The 27624-nt window shown below is 47.6% G+C and overlaps 1 protein-coding gene across 2 annotated transcripts in view; it reads right to left on the bottom strand.

Annotated features, from left to right (window-relative positions):
• Positions 1-2949, bottom strand: part of itpr3 (inositol 1,4,5-trisphosphate receptor, type 3) — a 324911-nt gene extending 321962 nt beyond the window's left edge. Inside the window, exon 1 of one of the 2 annotated variants that reach the window (XM_086011397.1) lies at positions 2210-2949. In XM_086011397.1, the coding sequence (XP_085867523.1) occupies positions 2210-2298 (89 nt within the window). In that variant the 5' untranslated portion in view covers positions 2299-2949. The remainder of the gene's footprint in view (positions 1-2209) is intronic. The other variant, XM_086011396.1, reaches the window with a different exon arrangement.
• Between the last annotated feature and the right edge of the window lie 24675 nt (positions 2950-27624).

Below are 27624 nucleotides of genomic sequence, written 5' to 3'. Positions count from 1 at the left end.
TTAGACATCCCCAATGATCAGCTTAATATTCTAATTATGGTGGATCAAATCACTTATAATTTTCACCATTTTTTGAACTTGCCACTGCATCTAAAGCAGGACTGTTATTGTTTTTAATATTTTATTTCATTAAAAAGTATCAAAATACTGCAGATGCTAGAAATCTGAAATAACAGAAAATGCTGGAAATGCCTTGCAGGTCAGGCAGCATCCATGGAGAGAGAAACAGAGTTAACGTTTCAGGTCTGTGACCCTTCATCAGAACTGGAAACAGTTAGAGATGCAACAGGTTTCAACCGCGGATTCCCCTCTACCATGGTTGACATGGCATTCAAGCATGTCCGTTCCATTTCCTGCACTTCTGCTCTCACCCCATTCCCTCCCTCACTCCCTCCCTCCCAGAACCATGATAGGGTTCCCCTTGTCCTCACTGTTCACCCCACCAGCCTCCACATTCAACAGATCAACTTTCACCATTTCTGCCATCTCTAGCGTGATCCCACCACCAAACGCATCTTGCCCTCCCATCCCCTTTCAGAATTCCGAAGAGACCGCTCCCTCCGCAACACCCTGGTCCACTCCTCAATCACCCCCAATAGCCCCTCCCCACAGCACCTTCCTATGCAAGTGCAAGAGATGAAATACCTGCCCTTTTACCTCGTCCCTTCCCACTGTCCAGGGCCCCAAACACCCCTTCCGATTTACTTGCACTTCTTGCAATTTAGTATACTGTATTCGCTGCTCACGGTGCGGTCTCCTCTACATTGGGGAGACCAAACGCAGATTGGGTAACCGCTTTGCAGAACACCTCCATTCAGTCCGTAAGGGTGACCCTGAGCTTCCGGTCGCTTGTCACTTTAATTCACCGCTCCACTCCCACTCTGACCTCTCTGTCCTCGGCCTCTTGCACTGTTCCAACGAAGCTCAATGTTTGCTCGAGGAACAGCACCTCATCTTTTGATTAGGCACTTTACAGCCTTCTGGACTCAACACGGAGTTGAACAATTTCAGACCGTTGCCCCTGCCCCCATTTTTTGAGGGGGCAGTTGTTGAGGATTTTGCCATCCCCATTTGTAACATTTAACCACTCCTGCATTCCACCCGATCACAGACCGTCCCTTTTGTTCTTTCCTCCCCGCCCCTGCACCAAGCCTGTTACATCCCAAAAATATTAAAAAGTCTGGTAAGCAGTTTTGTTTGTAAACAAGTAACAACATAAATCATGTCGAACCCCTTGCACATGGGGGTCACGGTGATGAAAGGAACACGCGACTCTTCTCCCACCAGATACTAAAAACACACGTTGGCGAGAGTGCTCCTTTAAAAATCACCATTACTCCAAAGTCTGGGACTCACTACAGTACCATGCAGCCCCCACAAAGGCCATCACTGTTCAAAATGTGTCATGTGTTTTTTTGTGGAGCGGGAGAGCATTGTGTAGCCCAAATGAACAAGAAGTGGAAAATTAAAGAAAATAAGCAGATTAGAATAGGTTTAAAAGAGCGAGGATTCTCGTGACCTCGGGACATGCAAAGCACTACATTTCATCAAACGACAAGAACAGTGGGAAAGTTACAGGAGGCAGTAATGCAAACAGCCACAAGAGAAGTACTTGTGAGTACCAATGGTGTTACACCCATACTGGCTGGCCATGTTCGCGCCCGGGTGGCCCTGGAGATGGAGCACGTGGTGTCCGCCAGCAAGCTCGAGGCCTTCCACGACTGGTAGGTACCACGGGGACTGGAGTGCATCATCACCCCGGCCAAGAAAATTTTAATTTTATTTGTTAATAAAACTTTAATAAAACTTTAAATAAAACTTAAGTTACAGTTGATTTGTTTTAATCACCCAAACCAAAAGAGTACACCCATACTGGGCCTAGGCCTTAACTGCATAGCAGAAAGTAAATTTAAAGTGGTACTTACTATTGCTCTTTAAAAAAAAAATCAATCTAAATCTATATCTGTTATCACGGCATTAACCTTCAACTCGACTGGCATGAACAGGGAACCCGACGGAAGTTAGGACCCAGTAGAGTCCCTGAGCTTTAAAAGTGTTTGACTTGCCTACATATCTGCTGAACTTGTACATATTTAATTAACACCTGATCAGAGTTTGCTTGAAGGTTTTAAAGTGTCGGGATATATACACCCCGGGAAAAAGAGGAAAGCTTCTTGGCGAGCAGGTGCGAGTCACAATGGTCTCTTACCCCAAGGTGCTAATAAAGCCATTCACCGTGCCTTCCGCGTACAGGGAGACGATGTCCCCAACGTGCAGAAAGCTTGACATTTCAGACATTGCGCTCTCCTATCCGGACGGTCCCGCCGCCTTCAGTTGGACGATGCACGCCAGCCCACCGCTGAAGAGCCCGGGAAGTTGGGCAGAGATTTTCCACTTCTGGCAGAGTGAGCGCTGCCTGCCTGCCGTGCCCCGCGAGATCACCTCACCCGCACTATCAACACACAGCGGGACAGTCAGAGAGCAAAAACCCAGCTGCAAATATTTGCACCAGCGCTCCTCCGTCTATGTGGCCACCTGCGTCCAATAGAAAAGGAGAGCAAATCATACAGGAAGTTTTACAATATCTGATGCAAACTTCTTATCGCCAAGTAGTAACACCCTTTTGTAGCCCAGGGCAAAACAAGAACCTGCCTCGGAGTGTGTGAAACCAGTCAGTTTGTTCAGAGATCACTGCGAATGACGAAATGCACTGTGTTCGAGGCATTCGTCTACAATATTGGTCTTTTAAAAACAGGCAGAAAGTTCCCCATGAAATCCAACATTTAAAACTAAAGGATTACTGTCTCAAACGACACAATCAGGTTGACACACACACACGTGTGCTGTTGGATAACTCTCGCTGTTATATTAAACAAAACATGTTTAGAAGACCGAATGTAACGAAAACTTTCGTGTCGTTTTAATTTTGCCTCGAACCATAAACCTTCGCTTAACTGTGGCGACAAATAGAGCAGCTCTGGAACCAGCGAAAGTAACCGCCCACCTGACAATGCTGCTCCCCCAACTGCCAATCACTAACCCATAACAGGAGAGGAAACGCTGTGAATCACCAACCAGCATATTCCACACGAAACCAAGCAATCAAATCGCCCCCCCCCCCCCCAAGATTGTCAATAAGGAACTGGTAAAAGTCACAAACATACCAATCAAATCATTCCAAAAAATTGCAATTCTCTGAATGCCTATGTAGTTTCCTCAGTTAGCCTACTATATACATATCACAAAAAACTTAAATAATTCCCCCAAATCTTTTTTAAGAAGTTGCCTAACTCCTGTTAGAAATTCGTCCAATACATTTTCCCTCAGAGATCTACCCTCTCTCAGAAGCCCAGGGCTTGAGTTTTGCTCATACCCTCTTCCACTGGGCCTGCTCTCCAAGTATATTTTAGGCCTCTTCATGCATGTGCAACCTCACTAACCAATGTCATCAGTGTTGGCTTTCCCAACCCACACGTATCTCTCTAAGCATGCCCTTTACCAGTCCAGAATGTTTCCCCGCCTAGCTCGGCCCAGCTCTGTGTGCTTCCCGCACCACCCACTCCAACTGCTTCTTTGTCTGGCCTGGGCTGGCTCACATCAGCCTGCTTCAACTTGAATACTCAAGTTCTAGTCTCATCTTTCCCATTGGACTCGACCTGTCAATCTCTCAACCTGCCGGCTCCATCTCTCCTTCCCAGCACTGACTGCCAGGCCCACCTTCCATCTCTCCCCCTGCATGCAGACCACATAAATACTGTGGCAACAAGAGCAGGTCAGAGGCTGGGTATTCTGCGGCAAGTGTCTCCCCAAAGTCTTTCCACCAAGGCACAAGTCAGGAGTGTGATGGAATACTCTCCACTTGCCTGGATGAGTGCAGCTCCAACAACACTCAAGAAGCTCAACACCATCCAGGACAAAGCAGCCCGCTTGATTGGCACCCCATCCACCACCTTAGACATTCACTCCCTCCACCACCGGCGTACCATGGCTGCAGTGTGTACCATCTACAAGATGCACTGCAGCAACTCGCCAAGGCTTCTTCGGCAGCACCTCCCAAACCCGCGACCTCTTCCACCTAGAAGGACAAGGGCAGCAGGCGCATGGGAACACCACCACCTCCAAGTTCCCCTCCAAGTCACACACCATCCTGACTTAGAAATATATCGCCATTCCTTCATCGTCGCTGGGTCAAAATCCTGGAACTCCCTCCCTAACAGCACTCTGGGAGTACCTTCACCACACAGACTGCAGCGGTTCAAGAAGGCGGCTCACCACCACCTTCTCAAGGGCAACCAGGGATGGGCAATAAATGCTGGCCTTGCCAGCGATGCCCAGATCCCATAAGCAAATAAAAATAAACCTGCCTCTAGTCCACCAGTTTCGCTCCTGGTTGGCACCCAGAAGTAATGCCACAGGAGATGTCCTAAATATGAAAGCTCTTGGGGAACTTTGTCTGAAAATGATGCAAGGCTATCTGCAAGCATTTTTTCTGCTTTTTACATAAGAAGTTTGTTGTGGCATTAACCTTTTGTTTGAGGTTTGCACCTTTTGTATCCAGCTAGCAGGAGTGTCCTGACATCCTGTAAAACATGCAGGAACCTGGCATTTGATGATTCTGTTAAAATGTTAGATGAAATTTGCAAGCTGAAGTAACTTTAAAGATTTAGAATTTCTTTGTCCCAAGGCAAAATAAATATATTGAATAATCACCAAGGGATTGCACTGAGTCATTTTTTACATTCTAAGTAAGAGATAAAATTATTTTTTTCTTGCTAATACCTTAATTTGTCTCTACACATCTGTACTTTGTTTCTCTTGATTCTTGCTTTTGATTCAATCATACACAATAAACTATAAAACTACTAGTGGATCTCACAGTATTACTTACTGGTAATTTGTGGTTTCTGATGTGTACCATAGTCTTACTGTAGATTAAACATGATAGCACTTTGCCCAATACAACAAGTTCGCTGAAGCAATATATCACATGAGCAACTTGAAGTGAAAATATTATACACGTTACTGTTACTGAAAGACACAGGCCTCACATGTAAAATTTTAATATCATTTGCCTACTACTTTAGGAAACTTTCTTAAGATATAAACTTTGTCATTCCCTCACAAAATCTGATATTAGTTATTTACATTTTAATTTTTTTGATCTATCTCCCATGCAAGTATTTTATTTATTTGCTTATAATTTCCTGCTTCCTCCCACAGACCTGTTTCCCAATTACATGCATGATTATAAAATATATTTTTTGCCCTTATTTTCTATGATGTATCCATAATTCTTGCCAAGGCTGCAGTGTGCAAGAGGTTTTTTTCCCCATCATTCAGTCTCCAATGACCAGCACTGAACAGGTGGTCATTTGCCATGGTCTGGGCTTGGCTGGTTAACTAAGCTCAGCATAAAGGCCTCATAGACATCCCCTCTCTGCCTCTCCCTGCTCAGTGCTGGAGAAAACATTTTCTAAAGCTTCTGGAGATGGACTGAGTTAATAACAGTGCCCAACACTACCAAACCACATCATTCCACATCCTCAATAGTTCCACACCACTCCCACTGACCTGCAGCCTACCATCTTCCTGTGGATCCTAGACATTAAAAGAAAGGTAAAACATAAAATCCAATGCAGAGCCAAACAAACATAATAATAATCAATCAAGGGCACTGATTTACAATTTCCACAAAAATATGGACATAATCAGATCATTTAACCCCAGACGTTCCAACAATACTCCCATCATAATTTGTAATAAAAACGTGGGGGGAATTTTGCCAGACTTGGGGAGGCGGGACTGCCAGGAAAATGGCAGAAACTGGGAGCAGGTACCGTACCCGCTCCCAACCCGCCTCCGTGCCATCTTCCCGGGATGCAGGTCCTCGACTCGCACATGGAACCCATCTCCTCGAGGCGGGAAGGGGATTACAGCCAGCTAACTGCCTGTTAACAGGTAGTTAACAGGCAGTTAAGAGGCTTTTCCCCATTTTACCCACACAAGTGCGGGCTTCCCGACGGCTGCGAACATCGCCAGGGTCAGCATGGGTCTGCGGGGGTGAGAGGGATCGAAAAGTGCGCTGTGGAGGTGAGTGATGGGTGCAAGTGTGGAGAGGTAAGTATGGGAGGTGAGTGTAAAGTGTTAGAAAAGTTTACTTACCTTTGTTTCTTCCTGCAGGCTTCAATCCTTGGGGATCTGGAGGCTCCTCATCTCAACAGCAGAGATGACAGAATGGCTGCTGCATTCTCAGGTACAGCAGCCATCTGATTTCTGCTAAGGAAAGAGGTTTAGTGAGTCTTCACAGAAATCACAGAAATCACAGAAACCCCACAGTGCAGATAGAGGCCATTTCGGCCCATCGAGCCTGCACCGACACATATCCCACCCGATCCCCGTAACCCCTGCACCAACACATATCCCACCCTATCCCCGTAACCCCACGTATTTAATCCCCCTAACACTAAGGGTCAATTTATCATAGCCAATCAACCTAACCCGCACATCTTTGGACTGTGGGAGGAAACCGGAGCACCCGGAGGAAACCCACGCAAACACGGGGAGAATGTGCAAACTCCACACAGACAGTCGCCCGAGGCCGGATTCGAACCCGGGTCCCTGGTGCTGTGAGGCAACAGTGCTAACCACTATGCCACCGTGCTTCAGTACAAGGACTCACCATAGAACAGAGATTGTCAGTGTTTGACAGCTTCTCAAAGCTGTCAAATGCTGACAATTCATCTGTCAAAAATCTTTGACAGATGAAACATCATATGCTGACGTCCTCTGTCACCGGCTTGCCCTTAATTGGCTGGCTAAGCCCACAGGGTGGGCTTAACAAGGTCAATCAAGGGAAAATAGCGTGGGTTGGCCAGACGTCGTTGGGGGCAGGACTGAAACCCGACAACCAGCAGTCCCGCCCCCAACGCATCCCCATTGACAAAATCCAGCCCACAATCTTACTTATTGAATCATCATAATTCAGTGGCTCTGATAATATAATGTGTGCTCCATAACATAAAACACCATATTCTCCAGTCACTGTGAGCAACACCATGGGAAGTCTTCTGGTCCAGAATAAAAACATACATTCCCTGTGTTGGTGATGGAGGAAGTGAATATTGAATCCAATAGTGGGGTTCCAATCAAGTGGACTGCAAGATGTCAAGCTCCTTGAGTGTTCTTACAACTGCTCCTATCCAGGCAAGTGGGGTTTATTCCATCACACTCCTGACTTGAACCTTGTAGATAGTAGATTGACTTTGAAGGGGTCAAAAGGTGGGCCACCATCGCAGCCACAGTGTTGATATGGCTGGTCCTGTTAAACTTCTGGTCAATTGTGACCACCAAAATATTGATGACCAGAGACTCAAAATTATGGTGGTGCCATTAAGGTTGGGGGCGATGACTAGGCTTTCTCTTGTTTGAGATGGGCATTTTCTGGCACTTAGGTGACACAAATGCTGCTACTTGTCAGCCCAAGCCTAAATGTTATCCAGGTCCTACAGTAGGTGATATGGGCTGCTTCATTATCGGAAAACTCTTAGCATGAGTTCTTCTGACTTATACTTAGCTGATATAGCAAGTATGATTAAACATACTAGTTGCTTTGTTTATTGCTGTTCGATAATGATTTGACATATAAAGTGTTGATGCTGCTAACACATCCAGATCCCTTTCTGCTTCACCTTTAGCTGTTTATACACCACCCGTGGATTCCTGCCAATGGTGTAATGTCTTGGATTTATGTGCCTTTTCTCCAACTGGTATTATAGTTTCCTGGCTGCCTTGTCCATCTCAATGTGTCCACCGCCCCACCCACAGTTTAGTATCATATGCAAACTTGAGTAGATTGATTGAGCTTCTGTATCTAAGTCATTAATGTAGATTAGGAACATTAGGAGTCCAGCACAAAACCCTAGGGCACTTCACTCAGTAGATCCCACCACTCTGATGTCAGTCCCCTAACAAGCATCTGGTCCTTCCTTTCCTTCAGCCAATCATTCATCTACACCAAGGATTTACCTTCAATTCCCATTGCTTTCAGTTTCAACAGCACCTTTTCATGATAGAACATGATTGAACGTTATCGTTTTCCACTGTCTGCTTGGTACAACAACAACTACAACAACTTGCATTTATATAGTGCATTTAATGTAGTAAAACATTCCAAGGTACTTCAGAGGAGTGTTATCAAACAAAATTTGACACCGAGCCACTTCAGGAGCTATTAGGTCAGATGGTCAAAGAGGCAGGTTTTAAGGTTCATGTTCAAGGAAGATAGAGAGGTAGAGATGCAGAGAGGTTCAGGGAGGGAATTCCAGAGCTTTCTGCCCTTTCAGGTGAATGTAAAAGATCCCATGGCACAATTCAAAGAAGAGCAGGGGAGTTTATTTCTCATTTATCTCATTGCTGTTGTGGAACCTTGTGTGCAGCTTGGATGCCACATTTTCCTATGTTAAAACACTGATTACACTTCAAAAGTACGACTGAGGGAGTGCTGCTTTATCAGCGGTGCCATCTGTCAGATGAGATAGTAAACTCAGGCCCTGTGTGCCAACTCAGGCCCTGTGTGCCTGCTCAGGTGGACATAAAAGAGTCCATGAAACTTTTTCACAGAAGAGCAAGGAGTTCTCTTGGTGTCTAAGCCAACATTCATCCTTCAACGAACAAATTAACTGGTCATTCATTTCATTGTTGTTTCTGAACCTTGCTGTGTACTGCTGGCTGCTGTGTTTTCTTACAAAAACAACAGTGGCACTTCAAAAATTAATTTGTTGGCTGTGAAGCACTTTGGGGAATTCCTGAAGATGTGAAAGGCAATTTCTTTCTTTATGTTCCACACTCTAGAATATACTGCGCAACAATGGAATTGCATCCTTTGCATTCTGAGGTGCATAATTCAAAAACCAAGTCATTGGATTATACTTTGAGACATCACTAAAGTGGTGGTGCTGCACGAAACTACTAAGCTTGAAAAGAGTAGAGGAGAAGACGACATAAGTGTAAGAGTCATGAAAGTTTAAGAAAGAAAATACTTTAAAATATTGGTTAAATAGTATAATACAGTTAATTTACCTGACTGACTTATTGTATTGAGAAACCCCCTATTTTCTTGCTCCAATAGTATAGTCTGAGATACCCCCTTTATTCTTGCTACAATGGTACTGTCCTTAAGCTTGTCACATGGTATCCAGCCATTTTACAGTTCAAGCTCCACGAGGCTAGAGAGAAGGTAAAGGCTTTGAGGGCTGGAGCAATACAGTTTTTGACCGTGTTCGTTTAAACGTGTTTTGCTTTGTAATTCTGTTTGTAAGGTGTTACAGTAAACAGTTTAAAGACAAAGTTACGTTTTGGAACATTTTATTTCGACACGCGTCTACTCGTTGTTAAAAGCCTCAAAGCTCAGTGGCTGCATGTTTGGAAATTACGAAGCGCCACTACAGTAAGGCAGGAAGTGATTGGTAACACCAAGCTTTGTTTTCAAACGTTTAATTAGGCTGTTAGAGTCCAGAAAGAAAGGGGTTAAGGGAGGAGCTAACAGATATATAAAATAATAAATAATAATAAAAGCAGAACATGCTGGAAATACTCAGCAGGTCAGGCAGCATCTGTGGAGAGAGAAACAGAGTTAACGGGCTGGATTTTGCCAAGGGGGAGCTTTTGGAGGCGGGACTCCCACTTGTCGGGTTTCAGTCCCGCCTCCATCAACTTCTGGCCAGCCCACGCTATTTTCCCTTGATTGACCTTATTAAGCCCACCCAGCGGGCTTAGCAGGCCAATTAAGGGACAGCCAGTTACAGAGAACATCAACGTATGACGTTTCATCTGTCAAACATTTTTGACAGATGAATTGTCATCGTTTGACAGCTCTGTGAAGCTGTCAAACACTGACATTCTCTGTAGTTTGATGAGTTCTTGAATGCAAGACCTCATCAAACCTCTTTCTTTTGCAGAAATGAGATAGTTGTTGCATTGGAGAATGCAACGGCCATCTGTCATCTCTGCCACAGAGGTACAAGACTCTCTGCATACCCATCGATTGAAGCCTGCAGGAAGAATCAAAGGTAAGTGTAAAGTCTGTGGGTTGTGCAGTTAAATACACAGGCCTAGAAATTGGGTTTTGGCTTAGCCAGGGCTTTAGCGCCGGAAATTAGTGCCGGCGCTAAGTCCCCTGCGCGCGCCAAAAATTCAGTGGCGCCGCGCCCAAACGGCTGCCGGCGCTACTGAAGGGTCTTAGCGCCTGGAAAAGGGCGCTAACTGCCGTTTCGCACCGCAATTCCGGCGCTGCGGCACCCGATGCAGTGCGGCAGGCTGGGGAAGTGCAGGCCTCCTCCTTCCGTTAAGGAGGAGCTGCCTGCACCCGGCCGCGGCCCGCGCAAATCTGCTTAAAAATGAGCCCGGCACCTCGGACAAGTGCCGGGCTTGCATCTGTTCCGGGGGGGGGGGGAAGAGAAGTCCGGGGAGGGAGCTGCGGGCAGGCGGCCGGCGGGAAAGCGGCCGGCCGCCGCGGGGCCTTTAATGCGCCGGCGCTAACTGCAGTAAGGCACCTCTGACAAAACGCTGGTTGCGGCTGCCACGGGCAAGGCGGCCGCAACTCAATTTCGGAGTTCGGGCGGGTTACCACGGCAACCGGGACGCTGCGCACACCGATGACGTCATCGGTGCCGGCGCAGCGCTACCGGAGCAATGCCGATTTAGGGCCCCAGGGAATTTCACTACTGGCCATAACTCCGGCGCAAGGCCCTCTAGCGCCTCAAATGAGGCGCTAAGGCTACTGAATTTTCAGCCGACAGACTTCAGAAGTAACAAACAAACAGGTCTTTACTATTCGAAGGTCCGGGCGAATCTGCCCCAGCAATCATGCCACAACACTTATATACTGGTGTGGTCACTATCGGTATTACAGTATACAGAAGCCAAACAAATAGTGCCACACCTAAAGTAGTTCCCTTAAAGGTGAACGGTTACATTCAATAGTTCCCTTAAAGATAGACGGGTACATACACTACAATCCTCCCTTTTTAGCTTATTACTTACAGAGTCCCCGTTAAACATACATATCTTCAAATTCCTATAAAACAAATTACAGATATAATCTCGGTGGAGTCAATGTCATATAAAACAATTTACAAATATAATCTCGGTGGAAACAGTTCACAGGTTCAGTCTCTGCGGAAACAGTCCATAGATTCAGTCTCTGATCTTGACTCGTTCCGAACAACATTTCTTTGGTGTAGCTGGTTCACCTGGCAAGCGTGACTCCTCCATAGCCTTTTTCTTGACGTAACAGCTTGAACTTTCGTCCTGTTGAACCAGCAGTGCGGACTTTTACAACCAACTGGCTGTCTTGACATTTTCCAGTTTTTCAACTAATTTAGCTACTTTCGTAATGTCCCGCCTGGAATGGTAGAAGTGCTAATATTTTAGACAGTTATTATCTTCTGCTTCTTCTTTTCCCTTTCTGCCTTTTTGAAACTCTCGGAGCTCCTTTCTCGGCTGCCAGCTGTAGCGCCACCAACTCTCTATGTTCCTTAGACCTTAAGTGCTTCATCCGGATTTCAGCACTTTGAGAGTTTTCATCACAAGCTGGGCAGACCACATCCTCGTAATATTCAGTGTCACTCAACAGGTCATGGTAATATTCAGGTTCGTCCTGAGTTAGGCCAGCGAGAGAGACTTCTTCTTCCTCCTCACCCGTCTGGACGTTAGCTGACGGTGGTTCCTTCCCTAAACATCTTTCTTGAAAAGCCTTCTTCATGCATTCATATTCATCCCGCTCTTCCTGGGTTATCTGCCATTCCTTCACGACGGACCTCATTTGTGAGTTCAATACCTTCCTTTCCATCGGTAATTGCGTTATCAGGCTATTTAACCCTTCTACTGAAATAACGGTTTCCCCATTCTTCTGTTCACCTTGACGTGATTCAATGTACTTTCGGCATCCTTGTAAAATTTGTGTTGCCACCTCAGCTATCTCCGTGACTTTTGAGAGCTCCGAACTTGTTCCCCCTGAAGATTGAAGCTCGTGTTCAGATTGTTCCCCTTGCCAAGTCTTGTCCTTCAGCATATGAAGGAGTTGGCCGACCGTTAACTCTTCCCTGGGAACACGGTGGATCAGAGTCTTCTCCATTTCATCCACCTCTTTCTCCAATACTTCCACCTTACGTTCCTCTTGAACTTTGGCTTTCAGCGCTCGGCAAAGTTGCGCCCTGATGCTCTCTAGTTCATGTTCAGGGACCATTCTTACAGTGTCCTGTTCTTCCACTGAAAGGATTCCCAGTTGAATCTGTTCTTCAAGTTGTTGAACCTCGGTCATTGCCGCCTCATACTTGTCTTGGGTGTCCTTCAATGTTTTTATAAGTTCTTGGACATCCTGTCTTTCATGCTCTGCCATGATTTTCACCTCTAATTGCTCATCTATGGATGGAGCTTCTATCGATGAGTCTGTCTTGGCCTTGAGTTCATCAAGAATTTCCTGCAGCCTTTGGACTTCTTGCTCATGTTCAACCTTTAGTTGTTCATATGCTTCTACTGAAACTAGCTTTTCGGAGGCTGCCGAGTTAACCCCCTCCAGAATTGTAGCCTGGGCCTGTTCATACTGTTCTTTCAACTTCTCACACTCTGCTTGTAAGGAGTCGTAGAGAAGAACTGGAATAAAATCCTGGCTCCCTGAAGATTCCTCTTCCTTTGGTTCATTCTGTAAATATTCTAGTTCCTGAACAGCATCAGGGGAATGTGATTGGCATTTGACCACGATGGCTCTATGGTCGCTCTCTGCTTGAGCTAGCTGTCTCTGTAGTCTTTCCAGGTTCCCCCATTCGGTGTCCCAGAACTTTTCCATATTTTTCATCTCTTGTACGAGACGGTCACTCAACTGTTCTAATTGTTGTCGTACTTTGACATAAGTTTGCGTCCGAGCTCAGTGTTCTTCCGTCATGGATGAATCCTTTGCTTGAACAGGCTCAGAATTCTCTGTCAACCTGGAGTTCTGCTCTGCAGCTTTATTCTTCTTGGTCCCATAAGTCCTTCTGCATGTCTTTGTTTTCTTTCCCATCGTCGGCAAGTCCCTTTTAGCCTTGTCTTCCATTTCCGACTTGGTCTTATCATCATCCATTTCAGAATCTGAGCTAATAGCTTGCTCCGAGTCCTCCCTCATTATGGCTTTTAGGTAATGCCATTCCATGTCTATTTTCTTAATCCACTCCCGTCCTAGAAGTGGTGGTCCTCCCTCAGATAATACGTACAAGTTCATTCTTGGGTGTTCTTTACCCCTATCTCTCACCTTGACTCTTATTTTCCCCACGGGGTATACGTTATGCCCCGTGTATGTCTGTAATACGAACTTGGTATTTCTTAAAGGTATGTGAGAGAATAGCCGGTGGTAGTCCCTTCGGTTGATGACTGATAGAGCTGATCCAGTGTCCAGCTCCATTCTTACTTGGACTCCAGCTATTTTTAGTATGACCCAGATGGCCTGTAGATCCGTTTCTTTACCCACATTGTGGATTCTCAGACTACCCAGCTCCTGGTTGTTTGGGTCTGAGTCTGAATTCTGTTCGTCTGAACTCTTCTCAGCCACCTTGTGTACCTTGTTGTACTTTTCTGGTGGTGGCTTCCTTTGATTATTGGTCTTTTTCCCGGACCGGCATACCTTCGCGATGTGACCCAGTTTGCCACACTTCCTACACTCTTGGTTCTTAAACCAGCATTGATTCTGGTCATGCGTTGTCTTCCCACAACGGTAGCATTTTGTTGTGCTTGAAGTAATTTGGTCCACCCCGAGTGCCGCCGCCTTTAGTTGCATTTCCGCCGTTCCTTTCGCTGCGGCTTCGTGCGATGCAGCTATAAGGACAGCCCTGTCCAGTGTGAGGTCGTTCTCTTCCAGTAGTCGCTTCTGCGTCCCTTCTTTGGACAATCCGCATACGAACTTGTCCCGCAGCGCTTCTGTCAGATTCCCTCCGAACTGGCAGTATTTCGCTAGCCTACGCAGTTCGACCAAGTATTCCGCATTGCTTTCGTCTTTCTTCTGCGTTCTTGCGTAGAATTTGAATCGTTCAGCCAGCATCAGCGGTGTGGGGTTCAAGTGGTCCTTCAGCACAGCCACAATCTCTTCGAAGGTCTGATCCGTTGGTTTATTTGGTGCTATTAGATGCTTCAAGAGCCCGTATGTTTTTGCCCCCATCGAGTTTAACAATGTTATCGCCTTGTCGTCTTCCTCTATTTTGTTGGCTTCGCAATAGATCTCTATGCGTTCCACGTACGTGGCCCAGTCTTCTATTTCAGAATTAAAGTCGTTAATATTCCCTCGCTTAGGCATCTTTCTTCCCTTGGGGGCAGCACCAGTATTTCTTTAAGTATTCTTCTTTATTTGTTTGTTTCTAAGATGGCGGTTTTCCCGCGAAATCGGCGGTTTCCCGCTCTTCCCTTCTCTCCCCGCCCACTTCAATGGCGGTATGTCAATCAAGATGGCGGTTTTCCCGCGAAAATGGCGGTTTCCCGCTCTTCCTTTCTCGCCCCGCCCACTTCAATGGTGGTTTCCCGCTTCTGGCGTCTTCTCCGCCTAATGGCGGCTTCCCGCGTTTCTTCCCGGTGGAAGGGGTACGCTTCCCCCACAGCGGACAGGTTCAGTCGCTGGCTGGCTACCGCACAGCTCCCCTTACTCGGCTATGTCTTTTCCTCCCGCCCGCACGGCTCTACCGGCGCTGGGTACACCCCATTAACGGGGGACAGTTCAGCCGCTGGACTGGCTCTCACGCAGTCTCTCTCTCCGTACCCGGCTCTGTCGCTCTCTCACCCGCACGTTCGGTGCTACCGGCCCTGGGTACCCCGTTGGTGGAGAACAGCTCAGCCGCTGGACTGGCTCTCGCGCAGTCTCTCACCCCGTTTTCGGCTGTGTCTCTCACCCACTCCCGCACGTTCGGTTTTGCCGGCTCTGAGTACCCCGTTGGTGGAGAACAGCTCAGCCGCTGGACTGGCTCCTCGCAGTCTCTCTCTCCGCACCCGGCTCTCACCCGCACGGTTCCCGTTCGCCTCCCCAGCCCTCTCGCAGACCGGTGTTTCCCTCCCCGGCTGCGGCTGGGTTTCTCTTCCCGCGCCCACTCGCAGGCTCAGCGCTTCGTGGCTGCGGTCGCTGCCCGGAGTTTTCCCGCCGATTGCGGTCCGGCTGTCACCCGACGCCGTTGGACCCGACTTTTGGCTGGCACAGCTCCCCCTCGACCGAGGTCGAGTGCTCTGCCCTTATCCTCCGGATACTTCTACACCTTCCCCTACTCACAGTCTCTTCGGCCACCTTGTTTCTTGCTGGTCGGCTCACTCCGCACCGTGGCAGAAGGGTAGTCAGTGCCTGTTGCTGATACAGCTTTTGTTGTTAGTCTTCCTGCTTTCTGTTGTTGCAGCCTCGTGTTTTCTTTTGGTAGCACGACGAGGGCGGTTGTCTCCCTTCGACGCTCTTCGTTGCTTTTGGTAGTCTTGCCGCAGGGTACGATCGGACTCGTCGCCACTGTAAAGTCTGTGGGTTGTGCAGTTAATAAATACACAGACTTCAGAAGTAACAAACAAACAGGTCTTTACTATTCGAAGGTCCGGGCGAATCTGCCCCAGCAATCATGCCACAACACTTATATACTGGTGTGGTCACTATCGGTATTACAGTATACAGAAGCCAAACAAATAGTGCCACACCTAAAGTAGTTCCCTTAAAGGTGAACGGTTACATTCAATAGTTCCCTTAAAGATAGACGGGTACATACACTACAGTAAGTAAACTTTTTCTATCACTTTCCACGTACCTCATATACTCACCTCTCCACACTTGCACCCATCACTTACCTTCACAGCGCACTTTTACACCCCTCTGACCCCCGCAGACCCACTACTCGCCTCGGTGACCCTGGCGGGCTTCGAAGCCTTCGGGAAGCCCGCACTTGTGTGAGCAAAATGGGGATAATCCTCTTATCTCCCTGTTAACAGGCAGTTAAGTGGCTGTAATCCCTTACCGCCTCCAAGGAGAAGGGACCCAGCGCGGGTCGGCTACCCGCCTCCTGGGAAGATGGCACAGAGGCGGGTTGGGGGTGGGATGGGTACCCGCCCCCAGATTCTGCCATTTTCCCGGCAGTCCCGCCTCCAAACCCGCCTCCCCAGGGCTGGGAAAATCCAGCCCAATGTTTCAGGTCGATGAGCTTTCATCATCAACCTGAAAAGTTAACTCTGTTTCTCTCTCCACAGATGCTGTCTGACTTGCTGAGAATTTCCAGCATTTTCTGTTTTTATTTCAGCTTTCCAGCATCCGGGGTATTTTGCTTTTGTATATAAAATAATATTTGCAGCAGAAAAATTAAATCCAGAATATTACTTTGAAGGAAGTCAGGAAAGCTGAAATTGAGGACATAAATTTCAATGAATGAAATGTAAAATTAGAATAGATATATTATAAAAACTTCTTATACAAAAGAAAGAAATAATTTGCATGGCAAGGTAGTAGAAGCAAAATCATTGGGATGTTCAAAATACAGCTGGATTCTATATTTGGAGGGTTAGGTTACTGGAGGTTGAGTTACAATGTACCAAATTGGCTTTTCTTATGTGCGGTTGGCAGAACTTGACTGTTTGTTGCATGCTGTTGTTCTAGTGTTGGCTGAACTATTATGACTGATCAATAAATTAAGCTTATTTTACTTTTGCCAAGTTTGAGTCAGTTCTGGCCTATTAATAATCCTGCCAATGGATTTGCAGGATCTTGCGAAGGCAGCGTTCGTGGTAACTCTCCAGTGCTTTGAGGTGCCTGCTGTACATGGTCCATGTCTCTGAAGCATACAATGGGCAGGTATCACTACTGCTCTGTAGACCATGAGCTTGGTGCCGGGTTGAGGTTCTGGTCTTCAAACACTCTCTTCCTCAGGCGACCGAAGGCTGCACTGGCACACTGAAGGCAGTGTTGGACTTCGTCATCGATGTCTGCCCTTGTTGACAGTAGGCTCCCGAGGTATGGAAAGTGGTCCATGTTGCCCAAGGCCTCGTCGTGGATTTTAATAATCGGGGAGCAGTACTGTGTGGCAGGGGCAGGTTGATAGAGGACCTTTGTCTTACGGATGTTTAGTGTAAGGCCCATGCTCTCGTATGCTTCGGTGAAGGTGTTGATGATGGTTTGGAGTTCAGCCTCAGAGTGTGCGCAGATGCAAGCGTCGTCTGCATACAGTAATTCGATGACAGAGGATGGGACGACCTTGGATCTGGACTGGAGGCGACGGAGGTTGAACAGTTTCCCATTTGTGGGCGCACCAACGTCAGTGTTCTCGCTCAAGCCAACATCCCCAGCATCGAAGCTTTGACCACGCTCGATCAGCTCCGATGGACGGGCCACATCGTCCGCATGCCCGATACGAGACTCCCAAAACAAGTGCTCTACTTGAAGCTCCGACATGGCAAGAGAGCTCCAGGTGAGCGGAGGAAATGCTTCAAGGACACCCTCAAAGCCTCCTTGAAAAAGTGCAACATCCCCTCCGACACCTGGGAATCCCTGGCCCAAGTCCACACAAAGTGGTGGAGAAGCATCCGGGAAGGCGTCGAACACCTTGGCCTAGAAATTCACTATGGCCCCGCCAGCTGGCTAGCGCCCAAAAGTTAGCGCTGGGCGGGAAGCCTATAGCGATCGTCAGATATTCATTGTTAGCGCCCCAATTCGGAACCGGGCGCGATACCAGGGTGTGCCCGCCTCCGCTTGGGGCGCTGACACTGAATATCAGCGCTCTTGGCGCCGCTGCACCAGCCGCTGCGGAGCGGCAGGCTGCGGTACTGCAGGCCTCCTCCTTCTCTTAAGGGGGAGCTACCTGCAACGGGGAGATCGCCGCTGGACAGTGCCGGCAAATGAGCCCGGCACCACGGAGAAGTGCCGGGCTCGCGGAAAGCAGCCGGCAATGCTGCGGGGGGGGTGGTGGAGGAGGCCGGGGAAGGAGGTGTGGGCAGGCAGCCGCCGAAAAAGCGGCCGGCTGCACCTTCCGCTTTAAAGCGCCCCACTAAGGCAGCAGGGCGGCCCCGTTTTCTGGTTGCTGTTTGCGGCCGCTTCGGAGGAGGCGGCCGCAACTAAATATGGGGATCGGGCCGGTTTCGGGGCGGAAGCGGGGCACTGCGCACACCAATGACGTCATCGGTGCCGGTGCAGCGCTAACGGCTACCGCCGCCAATACCGCTGCGCTGAATATCTGCGCAAACTCATTTCTGGCGCAAAATCACTCTTTAGGCGTTAACTGGGCGCAAAGCTGGCAGCGCCTTAATGAATTTCTAGGCCCTTGAGTCTCTTCGCCGGGAGTAAGCGGAAGCCAAGCGCAGGCAGCGCAAGGAGCGCACGTCAACCCAAGCACCCCACCCACCCGCCCCTTCAACCACCATCTGCCCCACCTGTGACAGAGTCTGTAGATCCCGCATTGGACTCATCCGTCAACTGAGAACTCATTTTTAGTGTGGGAGCAAGCCATCCTCGGTTCCGAGGGACTGCCTAAGAAGAAGATTAATAATCACCCAGTTATGATTGATCTTAACATTTTTTGTGCACCTTTTATTCCCCCTTGAAGCACAAAGGAAAGCAAGCTAACAAGTGCCAAACGGTTAGACATTTTATTAAAAGTAATTTAATCTAAAACTAAGATCTCTGTTGCGTTCACACCTATTGGAAGTGTTTAAGAGCCACAATTTCAATAATTACAACACTGACATGTATTAAGTTAAGGCCAGATATTTCCTCAGAGCTTGTATTGCTCTGTTGCCTCAACTTCACCAGAAGTGTGGTGGAAACATGATTTATTGGGTGCTATTGTAGTGCTTGCTCCTTATCTAACCCTAATTTCCCTACGTTTTTAGTGAATCAAAGTGTTCTTTCTATTGTCTTGCACTTACGTCAGTGAGATATTTCAGTCAATCATGAGGTTTTGCCCAATGGACATTTTTGAAGTGAAAGCCTAAAATGTGTCAGCCAGTTTGGAGGTGTGAAGGCTTACTAACATGTTCTATATGCAAGACGTTTAAATACGTAGATTGATATTAGTAAACATCCGTGTACAATTTACATCTTCTAAATCAATTTTTGTACTCTGTTTTTAGAAAAACGGGGGAGGAGGAAAACAATTACACAGGGAAAAACATGTAAAAATTGTTAAAACTACATGGAGACAGGAAGGGTTATTATTCGATTGAATGGTCCCTTCTTATCATTGCTTTATTGACATAGTGAAAACAAGTTTTAAGTGGAGGGTTTGATTTGTCATTAAGTACTTTGTAAATATTGTTAGCAACCTTTTGATAATATCACACTTGCCAAAATGCATAGGAAAACCAGAAAAATCAACACAGGCTTATTCAACCCCATGGGTGGAACAGTTCACTGTATTTCCTACAGGATGGATTAACTTGTAAACAAATTCAAAATTTTCAACCTACTTCTTGTGGCTCGATGGATGTCAATATTAAAAATGATGAATGTATTGTTTTTTTCTAGCCAATATATTTTAAGAAATCTCTATGGAGATAGAAGGGGGGATTTTAACTTCTTGTTAATGGGGCAGCAGTAGAGTTAAAATTGAGGTGGATGATTTACCACCCGGCTGGAGGGCCGTGGCACCTGCCTGAATCAAGTGGGAGTCTGATGAATCCATGCAAATCAGGGTCCTATAACGTATTTAGAATCCTGAAGCAATTTTAACCCGTCCACTGGACAGAGTGGCCTAGAAATTCACTAGCCTTAGCGCCGCTTTTGAGGCGCTAGAGGGACTAGCGCCAGAGTTATGGCCAGTTGAAAAATTCCCTGGGGCCCTAAAGCGGCGTTGCACCAGTAGCACTGCGCCGGCACCGATGACGTCATCGGTGTGCACAGCGTCCCAGTTGCCATGCCGACAGGCCCCAGCGCCGAAATTCAGTTGCGGCCGCCTCGCCCGTGGCAGCCGCAACTAAGACTCTGGCAACAGAGTCCAACATGTGTTTGCGCCGGCGCATTAAAGGCCCCGCGGCGGCCGGCCGCTTTCCCGCCGGCCGCCTGCCCACAGCTCCCTCCCCGGACTTCTCCCCCCCCCCCGCCCCGGAACAGATGCAAGCCCGGCACTTGTCCGAGGTGCCGGGCTCATTTTTAAACAGATTTGCGCGGGCTGCGGCCGGGTGCAGGCAGCTCCTCCTTAACGGAAGGAGGAGGCCTGCACTTCCCCAGCCTGCCGCACCGCATCGGGTGCCGCAGCGCCGGAATTGCGGCGCTAAATGGCAGTTAGCGCCCTTTTCCAGGCGCTAAGACCCTTCAGTAGCGCCGGCAGCCGTTTGGGCGCGGCGCTACTGAATTTTTGGCGCGCGCAGGGGGACTTAGCGCCAGCACTAACTTCCGGCGCTAAAGGCCTGGCTAAGCCAAAACCCAATTTCTAGGCCAGTGTGTGCTGTGGCTGTTCTGCTCAGTAAAATCTGATGGGTGACAGGTAAGTGTTGAAATTATTTTTGTGGGGCCAGGAGCGGCAGAAAGAATCTGCTGAGTCCCCCAGATGTGGTTTGCTCCTTTACCACATACAATTAAAAAAACTTCGGAAGGAAAATTCCAAAATAAAGGTAGTAGCATAGGAAACAGAACAGTCCAAATATATACAAAAGTAAAATACTGCGAACGCTGGAAATCTGAAATGAAAACAGAAAATGCTGGAAACATTCAGAAGATCAGGTAGCATCTGTGGAGAGTGAAAAATGGAGTTAATATTTCAGGTCAATGACCTTTGATCAGAACTTGAAGAAGTTAGAGATTTAACAGTTTATAAGCAAGTACAGAGCCAGGAAATAAACAAGATGACTGAAACTACAGAGTTGGGAAGGTTTTATATTCCATCAAATATTTCATTCTCTAAGAGTGAATCAAAAGTGTTTCTGGTTGGTGATTAATCAGAAGAAGAACGTACTGTGTGCTAATGGCTAATCTGCAGTTCATTGAAAGAAAACATCAACATCAGACACATAAAACTTCCAGATTACCTTGTGACGACCAGCCAGCAGAAGCAGTGTGGTGACAGAGGGTTACTAACGATTGGATCACACTAGCTTTCCCAAAAATGGTGGGTAGTTTTGTGGGATTGTGGAAGCCCCACATCGTGTCAACAGAAGGTTTTGTGTTGCCAGTTCCACACTGATCCTTCTAGATTCACAGTTTTGCGCGGATGACCTTACACTGCTGCCCAGTCAGCCCAGAATTTCTCCCCCTTGTACTGACTCACTGTCCTGTGCTCGGCTTGCTGGCCAGCTGTGGAGGAAGTTACAGGAACCAGATACGCAGTCCCGAGCTGTGACTTAAACATGTGTCCAGTTGTTTTTTCTGCTGTTCTTGAAGCACTTGGTCATATAAAAGTGCCATTAATTAGTAGTTCACTGTTAAGAATACCTATTGTATCTGATGGTTTATCAAATAATAACCTGAAGGCTGTGGGAGAAAATCCTCCCCTGAAGGGAAATTAGGGATAGCATAAGATCCAAGGAGAGGACATATAAATTGGCCAGAAAAAGCAATAATCCTGAGGATTGGGAACAGTTTAGGATTCAACAAAGGAGGACAAAGGGATTAATTAAGAAGGGGAAAATAGAATATGAGAGTAAGCTTGTAGGGAACATAAAAACTGACTGTAAAAGCTTTTATAGATATGTGAAGAGAAAAAGATTGGTGAAGTCAAGCGTAGGTCCCTTACAGTCAGAATCAGGGGAATTTTTAATGGGGAACAAAGAAATGGCAGACAAACTAAATACATATGTAATAGCAAAATACTGCGGAGGCTGGAAATCTGAAATAACAACAGAAAATGCTGGAAATACTCAGCAGGCCAGGCAGCATCCGTGGAGAGAGAAACAGAGTTAACGTTTCAGGTCTGGGACCCTTCATCAGAACTGGAAAAAGCTGGAGATGTAACAGATATTAAGCAGGTGCAGAGACGGGGGGGGGGGGGCGTTTAGGAGGGGAGGAAGGAATTGAAAGAACACCCTGTACTTTTGTAAGAGGCAGGAAAGATAAAATGTTGCAAATGGGAATGGCAAAAAACATACTGCATGAAAAATGGGGGCAGGGATAATTATCTGAAATTGTTAAACTCAATGTTGAGTCCGGCAGACTGCAAAGTGCCCAATCGAAAGATGAGGTGCTGTTCCTCGAGCTTACGTTGAGCTTCATTGGAACAATGTAATAGCCCGAGGACAGAGAGATCAGAGTGGGAGTGAAGCGGTGAATTAAAGTGACAGGCGACCGGAAGCTCAGGGTCACCCTTACAGACAGAACGGAGGTGTTCCACAAAGCGGTCACCCAATCTGCATTTGGTCTCCCCAATGTAGAGGAGACCGCATCGTGAGCAGCGAATACAGTATATTAAATTGCAAGAAGTACAAGTAAATCGCTGTTTCACCTGGAAGGGGTGTTTGGGGCCCTGGACAGAGGGAAGGGAGGAGGTAAAAGGGCATGTGTTGCATCTCCTACGCTTGCACGGGAAGGTGCCAGGTGAAGGAGAAGGGCTGTTGGGGGTGATTGAAGAGTGGACCAGGGTATCACGGAGGGAGCAGTCTCTTCGGAATGCTGAAAGGGGAGGTGAGGGGAAGATGTGTTTGGTGGTGGGATCACGTTGGAGGTGGCAGAAATGGCAGAGGATGATCCGTTGAATGTGGAGGCTGGTGGGGTGAAAGGTAAGGACAAGGGGAACCCTATCGTGGTTCTGGGAGGGAGGGGAAGGGGTGAGAGCAGAAGTGCGGGAAATAGAACGGACACGGTCAAGGGCCGTGTCAACCACGGTAGAGGGGAATCCTCAGTTGAGGAAAAAGGAAGACATGTCGGAAGCACTAGTATGGAAGGTGGCATCATCAGAACAGACGCGGCAGAGACGGAGAAACTGGGAGAATGGAATAGAGTCCTTACAGGAAGCGGGGTGGGAGGAAGTGTAGTCCAGTTAGCTGTGGGAGTCGGTGGGCTTGTAGTGGATGTGTGTTGAAAGCCGATCGCCAGAAATGGAGATGGAGAAGTCAAGGAAGGGAAGGGATGAGTCGGAGATGGACCATGTGAAGGTGAGGGAAGGGTGGAAATTGGAAGTAAAGTGAATGAACTTATCTAGTTCAGGGCAAGAGCAGGAAACGGCACCAATACAGTCACCGATGTTCTACCTCCTTCCCAAGATCCACAAACAGGACTGCCCTGGTAGACCCATCGTTTCAGCTTGTTCTTGCCCCACGGAACTTATCTCTTCCTATCTCGACTCTCTTTTTTCTCCCCTTGTCCAGTCTCTTCCCACCTACATTCGCGACTCTTCCGGCGCCCTCCGTCACGCGAGGAGGAGCCCGGCTTAAAAACCGGCGGCAGTTGCGAGGCTTACCAAATCAACAGCAGAGGAGAGAGGTAAAAAGTAATCAGTGTGTGACATCACCAGGGAGCAGGTAAGTGATTGGTTGGTGAGTATTTCTCTTTTTTAAACTTTAACTCTGTAGTTTATAGTGACTAGGGTCTTTTCTGGTGCAGCAGGGACTGTAGGTAGACTATACAAGTGCCTTAGAGGTATCTTTAATTGGTGATAGTGAATTTAATTTAAATTAATTAAAGGGTAAGTCATGCCAGGAGAGCCCAGCCCCGTGATGTGCTCCTCTTGCTCTATGTGGGAATTCAGGGACACTGCCCCTGATGACCACGTGTGCAGGAAATGCATCCATCTGCAGCTACTAGCAGACCGCATTGAGGCGCTAGAGCTGCGGGTGGATGGGTTGTTGAGCATTCACGATGCTGAGAGGGTCGTGGATAGCACGTTTAGTGAGTTGGTCACACCGCAGGGAAGGGTTGCACAGGAAGAAAGGAAATGGGTGACCACCAGGCGGAGCAATAGAAGCAGGCAGGTAGTGCAGGAGACCCCTGTGACCATTCCCCTCTCAAACAGGTATACCGATTTGGATACTGTTGAGGGGGATGACTCACCAGGGGAAGGCAGCAGCAGCCAACTTCCTGCACTGGGGGTGCTCCTGCTGCCCAGGAAGGGAGGAAAAAGAGTGGGAGAGCAATAGTAGTAGGGGATTCTATAGTAAGGGGAACAGATAGGCGTTTCTGTGGCCGTAGACGTGAATCCAGGATGGTTTGTTGCCTCCCTGGTGCCAGGGTCAAGGATGTCACTGAGCGGCTGCAGGGCATTCTGGAGGGGGAAGGTGAACAGGCAGAGGTCGTGGTCCACATTGGTATCAACGACATAGGTAAAAAGAGGGATGAGGTCCTGCAGCAAGAATTTAGGGAGCTAGGTGGAAGATTAAAGAGCAGGACCTCAAAGGTTGTAATCTCTGGATTACTCCCGGTGCCACGTGCTAGTGAGTATAGGAATAGGAAGATAGAACAGATGAATGCATGGCTAAAGGGATGGTGCAGGGGGGAGGGCTTTAGTTTCCTGGATCACTGGCCCTGCTTCTGGGGAAGGTGGGACTTGTACAAGTCGGACGGTCTACACCTGAACCAGAGGGGGACCAATATCCTTGCGGGGAGGTTTGCTAGCACTGCTGGGGGGGGTTTAAACTAACTTGGCAGGGGGATGGGATACAGAGTGGAGCTATAGTAGGGGGTGATTTACAGCCAAATACGGAGGAGAAAACAAGTCAGCTGGGAAGGCAGAGCAAATATGTGAAGGCAAAAGGGAATATGGCAGGGCTGGAAGGCATTTATTTTAATGCAAGGAGTCTTGCAAATAAGGTGGATGAACTGAAGTTGTTGTTGAACACATGGGAGTACGATATTGTTGCTATCACGGAGACATGGTTGAGGGAGGGTCAGGACTGGCAGCTCAATATTCCGGGGTATAGAATCTTCAGGAGAGACAGAGGGGGGTGTAAAAGGGGAGGGGGTGTTGCAATATTAATTAAGGAGTCGATTACTGCTGTAAGGAGGGATGATATATTAGCGGGTTCCTCTAATGAGGCCATATGGGTAGAAATTAAAAACAAAAAGGGGGCAAGCACCTTGCTGGGAGTGTACTATAGGCCCCCAAACAGTCAGGGGGAGATAGAGGAACAGATATGTAGGCAAATCTCAGAGAAGTGCGAAAATAATAGGGTAATAATAGTGGGGGATTTCAACTTCCCCAATATTAATTGGGATAGTCAGAGTGTGAAAGGCTTAGAGGGTGCAGAATTCTTAAAGTGCATCCAGGAGAGCTTTTTGAGACAACATGTAGAAAGTCCTACAAGAGAGGGGGCGGTACTGGACCTAATTCTAGGGAATGTAGCCGGGCAAGTGGTGGAAGTGTCAGTAGGAGAGCATTTTGGCGACAGTGACCATAATTCGGTGAGATTTAAGGTGGTCATGGAAAAAGACAATGACGGCCCGGAAATAAGGGTTCTAAATTGGGGGATGGCCAATTTTAATATGATAAGGCAGGATCTGGCCAAAGTGGACTGGGAGCAGCTACTTATAGGGAAATCCACATCAAAGCAGTGGGAGGCTTTCAGAAGGGAAATAGAGAGAGTACAACGCCAACATGTTCCTGTAAAGGTCAAGGGTGGGACCAACAAGCAAAGGGAACCTTGGATGACAAGGGATATACAAAAATGCATTAGGAAAAAAAGGGGGGCTTTTGGCAGTTACAAAAGACTAAAGACGGAGGAAGCCCTAGAGGAGTATAAAAAGTGCAGGGGCATACTTAAAAAAGAAATTAGGAGGGCGAGGAGGGGCCATGAAATAACACTGGCGAGCAAAATAAAGGAAAATCCTAAGATGTTTTATAAGTATATTAAGGGCAAGAGGATAACCAGGGAAAGGGTAGGGCCCATTAGGGACCAAAGTGGCAATCTGTGTGTAGAGCCAGATGATGTAGGCGGGGTTTTAAATGAATTTTTTGCATCTGTGTTCACTATGGAGAAAGATGATGTAGACATAGAAATCGGGCAAGGGGACTGTGACATACTTGAACATATTAGCATCGGGAGGGAGGAGGTACTAGCGGTTTTAGCAGGCCAAAAAGTGGATAAATCCCCAGGCCCGGACGAGATGTATCCCAGGCTGTTGTGTGAGGCAAGGGAGGAGATTGCAGGGGCTCTGACACAAATTTTCAGAACCTCTCTGGCCACAGGGGATGTACCAGAGGACTGGAGAACAGCTAACATAGTACCATTATTCAAGAAGGGTAGCAGGGATAAACCAGGGAACTACAGGCCAGTGAGCCTAACATCTGTGGTAGGGAAATTATTGGAAAAAATTCTGAGGGACAAAATTAGTCTCCACTTGGAGAGGCAAGGATTAATCGGGGATAGTCAGCATGGCTTTGTCAAGGGTAAATCATGTCTGACAAATCTGATTGAATTTTTCGAGGGGGTGACTAGGTGTGTGGATGAGGGAAATGCTGTGGATGTGGTTTACATGGACTTCAGTAAAGCTTTTGACAAAGTCCCGCATAGGAGACTGGTCAAGAAGGTGAGAGCCCATGGGATCCAGGGTGCCTTGGCGCGTTGGATCCTAAACTGGCTGAGTGGCAGGAGGCAGAGGGTGATGGTCGAAGGTTGCTTTTGTGACTGGAAGCCTGTGTCTAGTGGGGTACCTCAGGGATCGGTGCTGGGTCCCTTGCTGTTTGTGATCTACATAAATGATTTGGATGAGAATGTAAAAGGTATGATCAGTAAGTTCGCAGATGACATGAAAATTGGTGGGGTGGTAAATTGTGAGGAGGAAAGCCTCAGGCTACAGGAAGATATAAACGAGTTGGTCAGATGGGCGGAAAAGTGGCAAATGGAATTTAACCCTGAAAAGTGCGAGGTGATGCATTTTGGACGGACAAATAAGGCAAGGGAGTACACAATGAGTGGTAGGACCCTAGGAAGTACAGAGGGTCAGAGGGACCTTGGTGTGCATGTACATAGATCCCTGAAGGCAGCGGAACAGGTAGATAAGGTGGTTAAAAAGGCATATGGGATACTTGCCTTCATTAGCCGAGGCATAGAATATAAGAGCAGGGAGGTTATGATGGAACTGTACAAAACGCTGGTGAGGCCACAGCTGGAGTACTGTGTGCAGTTCTGGTCGCCTCACTATAGGAAGGATGTGATTGCTTTAGAGAGGGTGCAGAGAAGATTCACCAGGATGTTACCTGGGATGGAGCGCCTCAGCTATGAAGAAAGACTAAACAGGCTGGGGTTGTTTTCATTGGAGCAAAGAAGGCTGAGGGGGGACCTGATTGAGGTGTACAAAATGATGAGGGGCATAGATAGGGTAGATAAAGAGGAACTTTTCCCCTTAGTAGGGGGGTCAATAACAAGGGGGCATAGATTCAAGGTAAGGGGCAGGAGATTTAGAGGGGATTTGAGGAGGATCTTTTTCACCCAGAGGGTGGTTGGAATCTGGAACTCTCTGCCTGAAAGGGTGGTAGAGGCAGGAACCCTCACAACATTCAAAAAGCATTTGGATGAGCACTTGAAATGCCATTGCATACAAGGCTATGGACCAAATGCTGGAAAATGGGATTAGACTGGACAGGGATTGATGGACGGCGCAGACACGATGGGCCGAAGGGCCTCTTTCTGTGCTGTAAAACTCTATGGCCTAGAAATTCAGTGCCCTTAGCACCGATTTTGCGGCGCTAGAGGGCATAGCGCTGCAATTGGCGCCGGTTCCTAAATTGTCTGGGGCCC

The sequence above is a fragment of the Somniosus microcephalus genome, chromosome 18 (genome assembly GCF_052327205.1).
Source record: "Somniosus microcephalus isolate GS21.2 chromosome 18, FLI_Smic_1.0, whole genome shotgun sequence".
In the NCBI taxonomy this organism is placed as follows: domain Eukaryota; kingdom Metazoa; phylum Chordata; class Chondrichthyes; order Squaliformes; family Somniosidae; genus Somniosus; species Somniosus microcephalus.
The sequence above is the reverse complement of the archived record's forward strand: the minus strand, read 5'-3'. Positions and strand labels throughout refer to the sequence as shown.